At 38.1% G+C, this 16,890-nt stretch overlaps 2 protein-coding genes across 5 annotated transcripts in view; one reads left to right on the plus strand and one right to left on the minus strand.

Annotated features, from left to right (window-relative positions):
* The window catches only part of LOC129360513 (fibroblast growth factor 13), a 92,930-nt gene extending 90,023 nt beyond the window's left edge, over positions 1 to 2,907 (minus strand). The window contains exons 1-2 of one of the 3 annotated variants that reach the window (XM_055030806.1): positions 2,681 to 2,907; positions 96 to 163 (exon numbers count right to left, since the gene is read on the minus strand). The gene's annotated coding sequence lies outside the window, so the exon portion shown is untranslated. Of the gene's footprint in view, positions 1 to 95; positions 702 to 2,680 lie in introns of those variants that run through there. The other 2 variants (XM_055030807.1, XM_055030808.1) reach the window with 2 other exon arrangements.
* A 10,013-nt stretch (positions 2,908 to 12,920) lies between these two features.
* On the plus strand, positions 12,921 to 16,775 carry LOC129360457 (coagulation factor IX-like). 2 transcript variants are annotated; one of them, XM_055030695.1, is made up of 8 exons: positions 12,921 to 13,248; positions 13,326 to 13,501; positions 13,579 to 13,603; positions 13,706 to 13,819; positions 14,258 to 14,392; positions 14,469 to 14,770; positions 14,861 to 14,984; positions 15,304 to 16,775. In XM_055030695.1, the coding sequence occupies exons 1-8, from the start codon at positions 13,152 to 13,154 to the stop codon at positions 15,891 to 15,893; spliced, it is 1,563 nt and encodes a 520-aa protein (XP_054886670.1). In that variant the 5' UTR covers positions 12,921 to 13,151; the 3' UTR covers positions 15,894 to 16,775. The 2 variants fall into 2 exon arrangements, with proteins under 2 accessions (XP_054886670.1, XP_054886669.1); XM_055030694.1 differs by having other exon boundaries at positions 14,469 to 14,984.
* The last annotated feature ends 115 nt before the right edge of the window (positions 16,776 to 16,890 follow it).

Raw genomic sequence — 16,890 nt, forward strand, 5'->3', positions numbered from 1 at the left:
TGCACTCTGCACACACTCACATGTCACAAGACAAAAGGAGCAGCACAGTTTCATGAAACATCCGGAACCAGAACTGTGAGCATCTCGGTGCCTACCTTATCTCCTCCACGTTTTCTGCTACATCAATGCACATTGATGAAAGGAAGCGCTTCCACCATGAATCCTGTTATGTACCAAAAAGAAAAAAAAGAAAAAAAATCACAACCTACTGTGACAAAGGACCAGAGCAGATTAAAAAAAAGAAGAAAAAAAGCTGCTAAATGGAGCGCAGCCTTTCTCCCCCCAAGAGGCTCTGAAGTCAAAACAGTGACGCTCACCACCTAACAAACCCAGAGAGGAATGCCATCCAGCGCAGCTCCTGCCACCAGCTTTTTGTTTTTGGCGTCTGCCTCTTTTTTTTTTGTCTCTGTCCTGCTCTTCTGAACGCTCAGCAGGCACAATCAACAGGACACACAAAGTGAGAGCGCTCCGCCCGTTTCAGCGCCGATTCACGCAGCGGACGTTGGTTTTTGGACCTCAGTATCACTGCTGGGATGTAAACGAGCTGTCCCATCCATAAAAGCGGCGTGTGTGTGCGCCGTGCTGTCGATGCGGTGAAGAATTACAGCAGGGGGTTGAGCTGCTGCTGCTGCTGCTGCTGCATGGCGCGCACCATCTTGCTGTTGCTCTCATTCAGTCGCCTCAGTGGCGGAGCATTGCGTTTTCCCATTCACATCCAGGCTGCGCATTCTCCAAACACTGGCTTTAGCAGAGGCAGAACTTACAATGCAAAGCAGTGGCTCTGACTTATATAATGCGAAATAAAACACAAGATAGACAATTTAAGAACTGTGTTTTATCACAGTGTTACCAGTTCATACTGTAAAACCTGTGACCTGTCAGGTGCCTAAAGTTCGGAAATCAGGCCTAAGTAGCTGCATCTCAAGCTTAAAGCAAAAAGGTATCACTTTGTGTAATTTAAGCTCAATAAGCTCATGTCTTATAAAGATTCATTGTATGCACAGTTGAAGCTTTTACTTAAAAAGAATTTACAACAATTAATGCAATACTGAAATATCAGGGTTCTAGTATATTATCTATGTGCCATATAATTTATCCCCTCAGACATGTGATTTATTATACCAATGTGTTGATAGCTTAAAGCAGGGGTGTAAAACTCCAGTCCTTGAGGGCCGCTGCCCTGCGATTTTTCGATCTTGCCACTGGTACAAAACACAGGAATGAAATGGCTTAATTACCTCCTCCTTGTACAGATCAGTTCTCCAGAGCTTTGCTAAAAAACTAATTATTCTATTCAAGTGTGGTGCAGCAGAGGCACATCTAAAAGTTGCAGGACACCAGCCCTCGAGGACTGGATGTTGACACCCCTGGCTTAAAGGTTCAGAAGCCCATTTTACTTTAATATCAGCCTTTGGCTTATTTGCATTGGTTGCCCTGGTGTCTGTCGTGTTCCTCTTGACTATACTCCATACATGCTCTGTGGGATTTAGGCCAAGCAAATTTGCCGGCCAGCAAAGCACAGCGATAACCGAGTCATTAAACTTGGTAATGATGGTTTTGAAAATGTAGGCCGGAGCCAAGTTATGCTGGAAAATGAAATCTGTGCCTCTGTAAAGCTCATCCGCACAGGGTAGAATGAAGCGATCTAAAGTTTCCTGGTAGACAGCTGCTCAGACCACAGACTTAATAAAATGCAAACAAAACCAGCAGATGGCTTCTGAGATCGACTCTGGTTCACGAGTGTTACACACAAGGAATGAAATCCAAGTCCGGGGCACGTCTTGTTGCGGCTCTCAAACTGCTGACTCAAGGCTTTATAAATCTCCCCCAGCTTTTTTCTCTCAAGAGTGTCCACATTGCTTCTCCCAATCAACTTTCCATTAATATGCTTGGATACATCACTATTAATAGCCAGCATCTTTTATGGCTTGTACTCCTCATGGAGGGTGTCAATCTGTAAATATGTGAATCAGTTTATTCACATTCACATCCACCTGTACTGACTCTTAATGTTTGCTTATGGAAACAGTCAACATTTGGGTTGAATTGCATCTTATAGTAGGTTGGCATCTTCATATCCCACAGCAATAGTCGTTAAGTAATGTATGTTAGCTGTCAATAAATTTTCCACTGGTGTATTTTTCCAAAACCAATTTACACTGATACATTGGGTTCATAAAGTCTGAATTTCCACTGTGAAATTTCACAAAATGTAATGATTTTAAAAAGCAAACTGGTACAGAAACCAAGAGGCACACAAGTCAAGCTGAAAATAGTAAACACTGTAGGCAGACAAGGGGAAGGAGAAGTGGGATTAGAAACATAAAAATATGAAAGAAAGCGTAGTACAAATGGATGGACTCAATTAATTATTCCCCCCTTCTGTGATATCATTGGATACAACTTTGTGGAAGCTCGATTAGAGTTTTGTATTTAGTTTTACAGCTAAATAGGAAAGAAGCAAACAAAAACAAACTACAACTGACCCAAGCATGCTGATCTACAGGACACAAACTACATCCAATATAAGTTGGATTAATTTTACAGAAAGTATGCAGCAGCAATTTGACCATTTATTACCACACACTGATAATTATTCACTTTGTGTGATCAAATTTGATTAAATTATAATTACATTCACATTTGATTTTGAAGGGTATGATTGTTATAAAGTCCTTACCTTTACACTTCAGAGAAGCCTGGAAGCTGCAGCTGAACCTTCCTGTTAAAGTCTCCAGTTTCATAAAGTAACGTCACGCATGGAAAGTTCACTTCGACTTGTCATTAGAGCTTCTATGTTGACGTCAGAAGCCAACTCATAGCAAAGTTTTAACTTTGATCCAGAAGTCCAGTCCAATCCCAGCTGGATATGTTCAGAGGTGATGTGACATCTCCAGGTTGAGCAGGTCTGTGCTACTCAGTGGTGTACAAGGAAACAGACCTGTAGTTGGAAGGTTGCAAGATCTGTTATTTTTAGAAGAAACTTGAAACTCTTTGAGCTTTCTTGACATGCTCAGATCTTCTTCCATTTGTCTAAGGACACTTAAATGAAAGTGCAGATTTTACATAAAGATACTTTCTTTGGTCTCTGGATTAAAAGAATGACCTAAGCTGGATTAAAAAAATAAATAAAAAAATTTGGAGTTTAAGTTGCATTTGACTTGACCCGGGTTATAAGACAAAAAAAAGTCTATGCAGAGTAACTTAAACACTGCAGTAGTGCAGAGATCTGCCTCACAAGATGGACACTTGCACAAACTAGTGCATAAAATGTGAGGGTTAGGGAGTGTAAATGTCACTGGATTGTGATCCCTCTGTGTCCATGGCCTGTGACCTGTTTTGACCTTTCCAGCAGAGCTGCGTCCTTCCTCAGTCTGTTTAAAGCAAAGCCCAGCGGCATGTTTGATTCAGCAGTGGCAAGGTCCTGACTCACACTCTGTCATTCCCAGGCAATGTCCACCCATGTCACAAAATAACTCTGAATCACTTGTTTTGAGCTGCTGATTGCGATATTTCAGCCAGATAACCATGACAATGCTTTCAGCTCGTTATTCCACACGCATTAAGACAAGTTTGAGTGCTTGCAATATTATAATTTTTAAGTAACAGACAATGTCCTTCAAAATGATTAGCAATGTCAGAGAAATATCTTAAAAGTCTGATAATGGTTTAAAATAATTTAGCACTGTGTGTATGTTATACAAACTTAATATGAAAGTTATAAGTTTGTATGCATCACACTGTATGTCTGTCGTCAGATGTTTGGCTCTTCTAAATTATGAGATTTACTGCAGAATCAAGACATAATTTCTCAAGAAAGCAATTACCAACTTAAATTTTAGGACTGAAATTGTCTAGTCTTTCAATGTTTCAATGGCGAAAATAACTCAAATTATCTTCATCTTCAGTGTCAGAAACAACAAGGAAAAGGACTGTAAAACATTTTGTGAGCAAAATAAATTTCTAATCACATGAGCAATGAGTGGATGAGTGCATTAACTATTTTTCTCAGTGGGGAAGGGATGTTTTCAAGAAAGTTAAAAAGTTTCAAGGCATTCCCTGGAGATTTTAAAATCCTTAACTCCAGTATCTTTTATCAAACAGCATTCTGAGACAAATAGAAATGTACTGGCATTAGTGAAAGAAGATGCAACTGCTGAAAGAAAATCACAAAATCAATGGATGGACCAACTTCTACTGAAACGGAGGGGATGGTATCATACTGCAGGACTGACATAAAGACAGAGGAATGAGAATAACTGGGCATTTCTGAGCACAATGTGTTCTTTGTGTGAGAGAGCTGCAGGATTATGATTTGAGGTACACAAGTGTTGGCATTTCCTCTGAACTATTTAAAGAGCTGGAATCTGCCAAACTGACAAATTCATCTGTGTTGAATCGCAAGGCACATGTTAAAATCAGCTTTAAGTTGCATGAAGTGTTCACACATTTCGTCTGCACTTTGAACTGGGTACATATTTAATGAGGCTAAATTAACAGTGAAGAAACAATTTAATTTGCTGTTGTTGGGAAACAAACTTCAAGAAAATTGAAAAACAGGAAAACTCCTCAGTAACACTGAATTTCTTGAAATCAAGGCTAAAAGGCATAAAGATGCTTTTGATTAATAACTGGAACATTGATCAATATATTTGATGTATTTGCTTGATGGTTTGACAAATTGAAATGTTTATTGCTTGTGACATAATTGGTTAATGTTTTTGGGGTAATGTGGTCAAGTTTATCACTTGGCTCTTAAATATATTTATAATTTAATCTTTCAAATTGTTTAATTTAAAAGATTAAACAATCTGTTGTAACTTTGCTTCACTCACTTGTTTATGGTTTAATCTCAGAAGGATTATGTTGAAGTTTACATCCATTCATATATTTGTTTTTTTTTCTCTCTTAAAGCTAACAATAGTAGAACATGAGACTAATATATTGAAGTGTTTTTTTTTTATTATTTATTTATTTGTACTGTTTGATTTTCCTTTTGAGTTTCCCCACATTAAATGTTTAATTTTTCAGACCATTTAGTTATGTAAATGAGGTTGTAAACTAGACTAATATTCTGATTTCTGTTTCTTTGTTTAGATTTTGTCGTTTAGTTTGACCTGTTTGGTCTAATGAAGTGCAGATGTGAAACCAGTAAGATTTTAGATTTATGACAGGGAGGTCAATAAACAAAAATGTTAAAGAATAAAACCCACCAGAAGAACTTGAAGCTGGCTGCTGATGTTGTTTCTTATCACCTTTTTCAGCCATTAAAAACACAATATTATGTTTTTTTATGGTGTAAAACACTTTGAAACTTTACTTAAAATTCAAACCATTGCATAGAGAAGCCAAAATGATTAAAGTGGATAAACTTAAAGTTCTTTTTCAGGAGCAAGCTTTTGGTGACCACTTGGTTATTGCTGTTATCGGTTAGCTATCAAATTAAACAAAAAGTGCCCACTGTATTCACACTCAGGGTGGCGCTGATGAGATAATCAGACTGCTTCTCCTACACGAGTGCAGCTAATGACAACAGTTTCCAGCTTTAATCAGTGAGGTCAAGGACAGCTTGGGGAATTAGTATCTGCTGGGAGGCAGAAATGAAAAGTTTTCATAATCAATCACATCACGTCTAAATACAGCCAGAGTTACACAGTTACAAGAAGACAGAGATTTCATAATCGTCGTCCATTTTATCAAAGACACAAGTAGACTCATAGAAAAAAATTTACATTAAAATATGAGATTTGAAAACAACGCTTAAAGTCATAGACATGGACTGGGTTAAAATACTGCATGCCATGTCCACTTATTCATTATAAATAAACAATATGGAGTAATGATGTGCAACAGAACCAAATTCAGACTTGAAAATAAAAATATAGTAAAGGTGGCATACACATCTGTGTATTTTAATAAACAAATGTATGACTTCATCCACATTATAGAAAACAATGTTTTACTTTCTCAACATTTCAAAAGTCTGGAAAAGCCAGAAAATTAAAAATTATTGCTGGTCAGAGTCAAAATGTAACTAAAGCTGTCATATTTCTCTCCCATATGTCAGATAAGTGACATAGCAGCTCCCAAGATCACGTTTTTAGAGCCATCATGTCAGAATATGAGCCACATCTGCAGCCTCTGACCCACATCAAACCGCCATCCACATGTCAGTAAATAATTACTACCTGAAGCATGTTTATTAGTGTGACGACTCACCCATTTCTACCCAATTTGTCCACTTCAATATATATTTTTTTGGTGTAAATTTGTGTTTCTGACATCAATCGAGAAAACAACAGAGCTTTGAGGGCATATTGTGACCAGAAGCGGTGGGAGCCCCACTTTTCATTAATGGTGGCTGAACATCACAAAGCCGCCAGCGACTGTCAGCCTGGCTGCATCACAGCACACAGCACCAAGAGTGGATCTGAGCTTTCATTTTTCATGAACACACAGTATAAATGTATCATCAGAACACTATGAGGAAACATGAGCTCTGCTCACTTACATTAGATACAGTCAGTTTGTGCTATCGTGTTTTCTAACATCCTAAAATTAGGAAACGAATATCGATAGCTCACTGGCACACTAACCTTTCACTGACGATGACTTAAACTAAATTAAAATTCACTAACTGACACCTCATTTATTTATAATTAAGTAAAATAAATTTAAATGAGTCACTGATTTTACTTACAGTACCATGTAAATGTATTTGTTTTTTACGTTTTGCCACTTTAAAACTACAGACTTCAACACATTTGATAAGATATTATGTGTCCAACACAAAGCTATAATTTAGTGAAATGCAAGAAGATACATAGTTTTGATTTACATTATTTTGCCAATAAAAATCTGAAAATATTGGTATGCATTCATATTAACTCTTATACCCCTAAATAAATGTAACAAGTGAAACCTTCACATATTCAGGTCATTGTCTGACTTGATGACACATATAAGATGCATAAATTTAAACAAAAATAACCAAATAAAAGTGTAGTTTGTGTATTGTGTTTCACAGCAGCGATCCACATCCACTGAATGAAGTTTTCACCAAAGTATGCACAGCTTTCATCAACAGGTCTTCCCTTGCATTTAGCTGACTCCATTTTCTCTTTAACTTTGATTTCTTTCCCTGTTCTTGCAGAAGTAACTCCACAGCATGATGCTTCCAACTCAGTGTATGTTCAGAGTGAAGTGCAAAGTTAGTTTATTGCCATAAATGGTTTGATTTGTTATAGCTGTTTGTGCTTCCTCTTCACATTGGACTCCTATTGGATTTTTTTCAACAGCACTTCTTCAATAATAAAGAAGAGCAGTATGAATACTTTCAAAACGCAGTAAAACTTTCTTCAGGACAACAAAAAATAATTCATTTTATGCAAAAGGGCATTTGTGCGACAGGACATAGAATATGCAGCTTTAAAGTCAGAAATAAATCATTAATTCATGTAGCAAGCTATCTGAAATATCACATTACTGTCAATGATTCATCAAGAGGAGGGTGAAGTAGGCGTTTGCCTTGAGGGACTCTCATCCTCCAAAGAGATCCCTGTGGATATTACTGCACAACCTTAAAAGAGGAGTGTTGTTCGGAAGTCTCGATAGCGCAGCTCCACTTTTAGTTTTTGAATATAAAATGATAAAATAATTACACTTTTAGTGCACCCCTCTGCCAAAATGTTCAGTTCAACAATCAACTTCAGTAAAAAGTGACGGGTTTGTCAAGTTTTCTAAAATGTATTTGTTGGGAGACCAGACAGACTTAGTTTTGAATATTAATTTTGGAAGGATCCTCTGAAGAGGAAGGACATAAACAAATTCAGTCTGAACTGCAAACATTTCATGTTTGCAAGATATTTCTTAATTTTCTTAATTCTAGCTCTTTAAATGCATATTTTGAAGATTGAAGCTTAATCTTTAATGTCTCTCTATTGTTATCCAGGCTTGAAGAGTCACAAAATGACAAAACAGACACAGAATTTTCAGGAAGATAAATACAGCTAAACTACAATAAAATTTAATTAATTGAAACAATAACCCAGGTGTGTTAGAATGGTTCGTTTTTGGCTTTCTGGACACTTTTCAAAGCTTTTCTTCAGGCTTCAGCTGCTTTCCTACCTGTCAGCAATAAATATTTAAGAGTGAATCATAAGCAATGTGTGGGGTGAAGATACAGAAGCCAAGAGATGCATCAGTCTTCCACTGATCAGCTACACAACATCAGGTTTTCCACTATTAGCGCTTTGAGAATCACCTGGTGGTTTTAAAATATCTTTTCATATCTGTCAAACTGTTCCATTTCTGTACTTTTATAAGTAGACTCTACCAGAGTAATTTAACATATCTCGATTTTCTCAGCAATATAAACTCTGACTCAGCAGCTGCAGCGGGATATGCTGGATGACAGCTAGGAGAACAGAACTCTCCTCAGCCCTCTGCACAAAACGTCAATGGCAATAATTTCATTGCTAATAAAAATGATAAAGCTTCAGGAGCTGAAAACAACGTGGTTTAGCCTCAGGTGCAGGAGAAAATCAACCAGACGAAGAAGTTGTTCTTTATCTGGAACAACATGACAGTGACGCTAATGCTAAAAACCTGGCCGCCAAGGCCTTTCTGTAAGCCTGTGCCCAAGTCAAGTCAGGTTTATTTTCCAAGCCATTTCATAGAGCTTTACATGAGATAAACATAATATGATAGTTTTCAATCATGACTATTTATAAAACATTTTGTCAAATGCCATCATCAAAATCATCAAGCATAATCATCAACGACTATAAATCAAATATATTGATCAGAAAATCTTTGGGAACCACTGGCTTAAAAGCTCGGTGATTCAGCTGTTTTGCTGGTTGAGTCTCCAAGACGATTGTTAAAATCATGTAGCAAAGGATCACAAGCTAAAAGACCAAAACATAAGAACAACTTTCTAAGCCTAAAGGAATAAATAAAATTCAGACAATACCTTCTAGGGAAAACAATTTCCAAAAGTGCTTTATGTCTAAAACTTATCAGCTCAGTGAACGGGCTTGAATTTGGCTGCATGCTTCAGATTTGAGGTCATCAGACCAAAACAGTAAGCTTTTCTTTTGTTGCATGCGTTTTTTCTCTGCTCATCGCTTTTTCTGTGCTCTGAGTTCACCTTAACCGGACGAGGCAGATGGCCGCTCCTGCTGAGCCTGGGCCTGCCAAAGGGTGCTTCCTCTTAAAAGGAACCATATCCTACCTACTGATGCCAAACGCCGCATAGGGAGAAGGAGATTTTCAGGTTTCTCCTGGTCTAATTTTAACCATGCAGCCATAAAATCGGGTGCTGTGTAGGTTATTGTATTGTGTAAATTAAAAATATGTCAATTAAAAAACAAAACTATTTGCTGCTTCTATTAAATCATGTGTGAGTCGTTGATTTTAAAGGTTTGGAGCTGAAGGTATGACATTTGTTCACCCTGGGATTGCAGCGTTCGAAAAGCAACTCTTCATCACAGCGTGACAATGCAAGTAATTAACAGGAATCCATCTTTTGCACCAGAGCATTTAGCTAATTATACAAAATAGCCTGAGGGAAGGTGATAAAGTATGTGCAGTCATTTTAAGCTTCAATCTTTCATTCCCATTTTAAAATAAGCCTTTTTTTCTGACAGCAATGTTAGCATGTCTTTTGATATAAACTAATTTAAAGACTTTGTTTTTATTTTACCACTGAGTGAGATTGTATAGATTGTCTTGTAATAATCTAGAATAATAGAATTTCTAGTTTGCAGATGTCCCTTGAAGAGATATTTCTCCAAACTGTAATATTTCTCTAAATATCACAGTTTCTCCAAATATAAATATGGTCTTATACACTAGACCATATTTACTTTGTTTGACTGAAGCTGCCTATTTTCCATTAGGGAGCTTCAGTCACTGGTGTCAAAACTTAACTGCACTTTAGGTGAAGAAATTAATACTGTCAATAAATAATCAAATTTTTACATTTTAACATTTTGAAACCCCAAAGTCCAACTTATTTAAGTGTCATTTTAAGTGATAGACCAACACAAAGTTGTACTCTGAAGTGGGAGAAACTAAATAAATTGCTTTCTAAAATTTTTGCTAGCAAAAATGACTAACAATTATAACATGAATAAGTATGTGCAAAACTTTGAGGTGCATGACAGATTTGCAAAGCACCAACTCAGTGTTTCCTACTGTGGCGCAGTTTATCTGATTCTCTGGTAAAAACAGAAAATGGTTTTACCAGAACAAAACATGACGCGTTTGTAGACGACAACACGTTCCTGGTGAAAAAAACACAAACAAAATAAGTAAAACTGAAAAAAGTGAACCTGGGCAGCCTGAACTCCCCCACATCCCAAGAGATGCAACTCAGAAACAATCAATAGAGGAGAGCGAGCATCAGAGACTCCACTCACTGCGAGGCCCTGACACGGACCTCCACTGCGGTGACTAATCTAATTGGAGACGACTCAGACTCCCTGACTGCTAAAGAACAAGGGAAGACAGACATGCCTTCTTTAATCAATAAATATCTACAGATTACTGCATATTATCTTCTTTATTCATACAGCCACTCTATCTAAAAATAGAAAAGTCAAGTCAGCATGCACGTTTTATGATTTTTCATCACATTACAGAGAAAAACTGTTTTTTTTTTTTTCTGTTCACTGAAGACTAAAAGCCCAGTCATTTAGAGGTTGTTGTCCTCACGTCTGTTAAACTGGGCTTAGACTGTGTGGAAAGTATGACATTATGAAGCCCACATGCTCTCCATGAGGCTCAGCGACAGATTTACATTTAGAAATATGACTCAGGGAAGGCAGTGCAGGGGTTGTTTGACTGAGGCTGAACAGGAGACATCAGCTGTGCCAAAAGTCTGTTATTTAAAGCTCCGAAAGTTTGGAAATCATGTTATAAACAAACATATTTACTACTACTGAACCCTGATACTTGTCTGGCGTGGAGATTGAGAAGCTGTTGCATCAAGTAGACAGCGTTAATTACTCAAGCATGAATTATTTAGCCTCTAAACGATTGAGGGAAATAAAAATGCCCGCAGTCGATAGTTGCTAACACTTGAGAGGACTTTGGACTCCCTGTGGGGGGATTCCACAGTCAGTGATGGGTTTCATCTTATACACTAGACCAGAAAATGATACCACAGCTAAATCTTTAGCTGGCATGCTGAATCAGCACCCAAGGTCCCTGAATGCATCATTGTCTGGAGTATTGACTGACCATATTGAATGATTGGTAGAGGGTGTGAGGGCAACAGGTAGAAAGACCTGTGAAAAACATAGATAGTGAAAAACATTAGACAGTTTGGGGGTAAGTTCAACTTTGAGTGCTTTAAATAATGTAAATAATTAGCATTATACCTTATTGTTAATGCCTTACATATTGTTCTCTGAAATGGGCAAATAAATTAAGAATAGTGGGGGACAAACCTGCGACAGACTGCCGACCTGTCCAGGGTGAACTCTGACCCCAATAGGGACAAGGGTGAACAGAAAATAAATAAATAAAATAATAAATAAATAAATATGGATGGATGGATGGATGGATGGATGGATGGATGGATGGATGGATGGATGGATGGATGGATGGATGGATGGATGGATGGATGGATGGATGGATGGATGGATGGATGGATGGATGGATGGATGGATGGGTTACAGACCTGATGCTATTGTCTGCACTTCAGTTTGGTTGAATTTAGATAAATTATGCGAATCATACACTGAAAGCATGACAGACAGAGCAACAGTATATCCTAAACTTCACTGATTTAGTTCAGTTATCCAACCTCATCTAACAAGAGATGTGGCGCCACCTTGTGGTAAGTCCTTCAAAGTACATTTTTTAAATTCCTCACTTGGCTTTATGCATGAGAGATGTTTAAATTTTAGGTTTTTCTAAAGAGATTGCAGCATTTACACTTCATTCCCATTTCCTTGGGAGAATATAAACATTCCAGGAAAAAGAAAACAACATTGGAAAAAGAAAATAAATAAATAAAGTCCTCCTCAATTTATGCCTGGACCTCAATGAAGTTTGTGAAGTAGATTTTTCTTTAAAGAGAAAATCTTTTATTTGCATCATACAGTGTAGCATAGTCGAGATGTTTTTTCGTGCAGCTGCAGAGAGCGTACAAACTAATTGAACAAGATGTGTCTGTTGAAGTTTCCCAGACGGGTTATCTGGGAACTTGCAGTTTTTCCCATGGCCTTCCTAGCATGGAGATAAAGTGTTTAGTTTTCCATCCCGTAGACATGATAGTGAATGAGCGTACAAGGTTGAACTGTTCCGTCTGTTTTCCTTTCTTTCTTTTGTTTGGTCTTAGAAGATTGAGCCTCCGCCTCTGTTAGCAGAGAGTGGTGAATAAAGCAACTATGCAACAGTTTGTTAGAGCAGAATGATTTTCGCCTAATGCAGTGTATTTTTGCTCTCCGTCTGCAGATGTATTAAAGATTGTTTTTGCTCCCTGACTTTTGTCTGGACCTCAGTCTCTGAAATGTGCACTTCACAAGTTATATTTATTCAACGCAAAACAGTTTTTTTCTTCCACATTCAAATATGTCACCATGGTATAGTAATAGTATAGTATAATCAGTATGAAAACAAATGCAATTAATAAAAACACTTTATTACACATAATTTTAGTTTCTTAAAACTCATGTGGCTTTTTTCATCCAAATCATGTATTAGTGACAAATACATATAAAGCAATTTGTAAATTTGTACTATATTTATCCTTTATTTTTCATTATTTACACAGATTTTTTTCTCTAAACTGTTCAACATTGAGGCATTTTTGTGGTCCAGCAATTCAGGATAAAATACAAAGAAAAAATGAAGGAAACAAAGGGTTAATTTTCTTCCATAAGCAAAGCAAAATCATGACAGTTTCACAAGAACCCTGCAACCTTTTCACTCTGCCTGCCCTGACTGGCTTGTAGCTCAACATTGTTTCATTGTCATTATTTGTTAGCAAACACACTTGATACAAAGTGGGAAGAACTGTCATTTTTCGTTCACATGGATATTGACTCAGCCAGGAAGATTGTTTTTCTTTTTCGCTGAACAAGAAGGCATCAAACTGCGAGTGCAAGTGTGCAAACACGGAGTTGTACTTTGGAGCCATGGCTCATAGTGTTTCTGTTGGATTTATGCTAAAAGTTAGGATGGCACGAGTTTTTCTGGCTTTGCTGCTTTTAGACTTTCACTTTGGCTCAGCAGGTATTAAATAACTTTCTATATATTTTTTAAAAGTGGTAATAAGAAGATTCAGCCTGTGTATCGTGCTTTATATCTAGCCCCAAACACTGTGCTCCTCTCTGAGAAGACAGCTGACAGCTTCCTCAGGAGGCACAAACGTTGGAACACTGGGATATTCGAGGAGTTTTTGGAGGGAAACTTGGAAAGAGAATGTATAGAAGAGAAATGTAACCTGGAAGAAGCCAGGGAGATATTTGAGAATGATGAAAAGACTGTGAGTATTTAATCATTGTATTTGGAACAAATTATCACAGTTTGGTGCCCTGGTCATGACTTACTCTGTGTTTTTAGATGGCTTTTTGGTCAAGATATGAAGGTAAGGAATCTTTTAAGTTCAATAATTTAGGAAGAAGAAAGTGCTTATTTCAGGATAACATGGATGACAAAAAGTTAAAATCCTGTGTTTGACTTTCTTCAGGTGGCAATCAGTGCTCGTCGAGCCCATGTCTGAACCAGGGGTCATGCAAAGACCATCTGGGCTACTACATCTGCACATGTGTGTCTGGCTTCACTGGCACAAACTGTGAGATCGGTCAGTGCATTTTTCTTTAGCTGGACTCAAGGTTTTTGTTGTTGTTTTTTTGAAACCTAAGAAAATTAGATTTTCTCTGGCATACAACCCAAATTTGTTTACAGCAAGGTATCAGTGTCAAAGAATGAAGAAACAATTTCTCTTGTTTCTAAATTGTTTCTAAATTGAATTTGTGACTCATATTGAGCATCGGTCTGGCTTTAGGTTACAGTATTGGATTGTTTGTCTTTCTCAATGTTCTGAAAACTACGACTGAATGTTTTGTGGGCTGCGGTCAAACTGAAAAGGTTTTGTTCCTTTGCAGCATGAAAGGCGGCAAAATTTATGGAAAATTAATGCCATACCTCTCAGACATTTTTAAAGGATTTAGTGCCAGGTCTTTGAAGGAAGTGTAAGAGGAAAATCTTAATCCCGGTTCTTCTTTTCTTGTCTACGCAGTCTTACAGAAAAGATGCGACGTAAACAATGGAGACTGCAAGCATTTCTGTCACGCGATAGGAACCTTTGGGGCAAAATGCTTCTGCGCGACAGGATATGAGTTGATGTCAGATGGGGTCAGCTGTGAAGCAACAGGTTTGGATTTAAACAGCTAAATATCATAAAAAAGTAGAATTGGTTCTTATTAAAACCTCTTTCCTTCCTTTACCAGTTGAATTCCCCTGTGGGAAAACTGGACTAACCATTGGGAAGCCAGTTATAAGGTCTTTCTACAACCCGGAGCTTTCAGACCACCTGAACGCCACGACTCCAACCAACATGACGCCAACAGCAGCAGCCAGCACCACAGAGCCAGATCTGGATTCGTATTATGACTTTGGTCAGAATCAGTCTCTTAGTGACCTGCTTTTATGGGAATCCAATCTCTCAGAAAACATCTCTTTGGAGCCAAAAACACCTTTCAAACGTATAGTTGGTGGGAGGTCAGTCGCTCCAGGAGAGATTCCCTGGCAGGTATCGTTTAGACGCACGGATAACATTGTGGAATCCTGCACAAAACTCTGTTTCTATCCCCCAGTCTGTTCATCAGTTTTATTTTTCCAGGTTGGACTGATAGCAAAACCCAGTGGTCAGTTATTCTGTGGGGGCTCCATCCTCTCAGAGCGCTGGGTCATCACTGCTGCTCATTGTCTGAAGGAGGTGCCCGGCTCTTTCTCGGTCAGAGTGGGTAAGAATCGCAGGCGGCACACTGAGCTACTTTTTAAAGCTAAATATCTGCAACAATACAGCCGTTTTCATTCCCTTTTCTTCCCGGATGAATTAACTTACTCAATTTTAAATGGGAGTTTCTGGTGAGATTCTTTGCAACAAAATAATTTATTTAGTGGCTTTTTTTTTCAGGTGGGCAGAAATTGTAAAAGCCGCTATACGTGCAGAACAAATTAATTTATTTTTCTATTTATTGCTGTCAATTGTTCTTCATATGATTTCTATTCAAGAGCACAATTTGTATTTGCTTAATTCATATCAAATTTCTCTGCTAACAGGGGAGCATAATACTCAAATCACAGAGGGCCGAGAGCAAGACTATGAGGTGTTGGAGGAACACACACACCCACGCTACAACGCAACCTTAAACATGTACAACCACGACATCGCCTTGCTCTACCTCAAAGACCCCATCAGCTTCTCAGCAACGGTCCGACCGATCTGCATCGGGCCCCTGGCTTTCATCGAGGCCTTGGTGAAGCAACCTTCCCCGGCTACGGTGAGCGGCTGGGGCCGCACTCGCTTCCTGGGGTTCACTTCCAACATTCTGCAGAAGGTCGAGGTTCCCTTCATAGATCAGACTGAGTGTAAAGACAGCAGCAGCCAAAGGATCACTCCAGTCATGTTCTGCGCTGGATTCTACAATGTGGCCAAAGATGCCTGTCAGGGCGACAGTGGAGGTCCTCACGCAAAGAGCTACCGTGACACTTGGTTCCTGACGGGGATTGTGAGTTGGGGGGAGGAATGTGCAAAAGAAGGGAAGTACGGCGTGTACACCCGGGTTTCTGTTTACTACAGCTGGATAAAGTATGTGATGAGTGTAACTAAACGCAGGCTGGCTTCAGATGTGGAATACCCAGACTCATGACTCTGCATGGATGTTGATATACAGCACAGGCCACATTTTTGGCACATTGATTAGCAAATCACCTTAAGATAAATCAATATTTCATGACAGCAGCATAGGATGACACTGAAAAAACATTTGGAAGAATCCAACTTAAATTTCTTTCAGTGAGATAAAAGTACAAGACGAACCATTTTCATAACTTTGCCGTTAACACCATACCAAAAAATTCTTTATGCAATTCAAAAAGCACTTAGTCGTGTCCTAAAAGGTTTTTGTATTCTCTTTTATACTCTCTCTTTACATCATGTGTCGAACTCCAGTTCTCAACTGTGGAGTTTGACATCTATGCTTTAATATTCTACAGTCCTCTCTTTAGATCACCTCTCAGAGTTTGTAACAGATTCTGGACTGAGACGGTCTTGGAAGAATATTGAATGCGTTTCTGGTCAATCATTTGTGTTCTGTGTTTTGGTGTAAGGACTCAATAATGATGCTTTTTAAAACAGTTTGTGATGCCGGTGCCATGAACTCTAAAGGGTTCCCTCAGAATTTGGATGAAAAAGAGACCCAATGCATGACAGATCCTCCACCGTACTTTTTAATGTAATTGTCATTTGCTTCACTCCATGCCAGGAATCTGCTACAGAAGAAACATTTTACAAAACTTTTAACATTTCTCTTTATTTAAAAATCTTAGAAGAAATACAAATTTTGGTTCTTTAATAGTAGTTTTTGTTAGATATTTAAAATATCTCTAAGTGAGCCTTATATCATTATGAAGGCATAACTAACTCTTTGGAGTGTAAAAGTTGCAGATCCATGTTCTAGATCCAGCTGGAGTGTTTGTTGTCAAAAACTCAAAAATAATCATGTTTCCAATTAAAGTTTACATTCACAACAGTGTGAGGGGGAAGTTTCTTTTTTCTGGCATCTATCACAATCAACCAGTTGAGTTGGTGGCATCAAGGTGTTTCTTTTCTACGCTTCTCTAAAGACCTATAAGGACAAAAACATG

The sequence above is a fragment of the Poeciliopsis prolifica genome, unplaced genomic scaffold (assembly GCF_027474105.1).
Source record: "Poeciliopsis prolifica strain line A6 unplaced genomic scaffold, Auburn_PproV2 SCAFFOLD006, whole genome shotgun sequence".
Classification (NCBI taxonomy): Eukaryota; Metazoa; Chordata; class Actinopteri; order Cyprinodontiformes; family Poeciliidae; genus Poeciliopsis; species Poeciliopsis prolifica.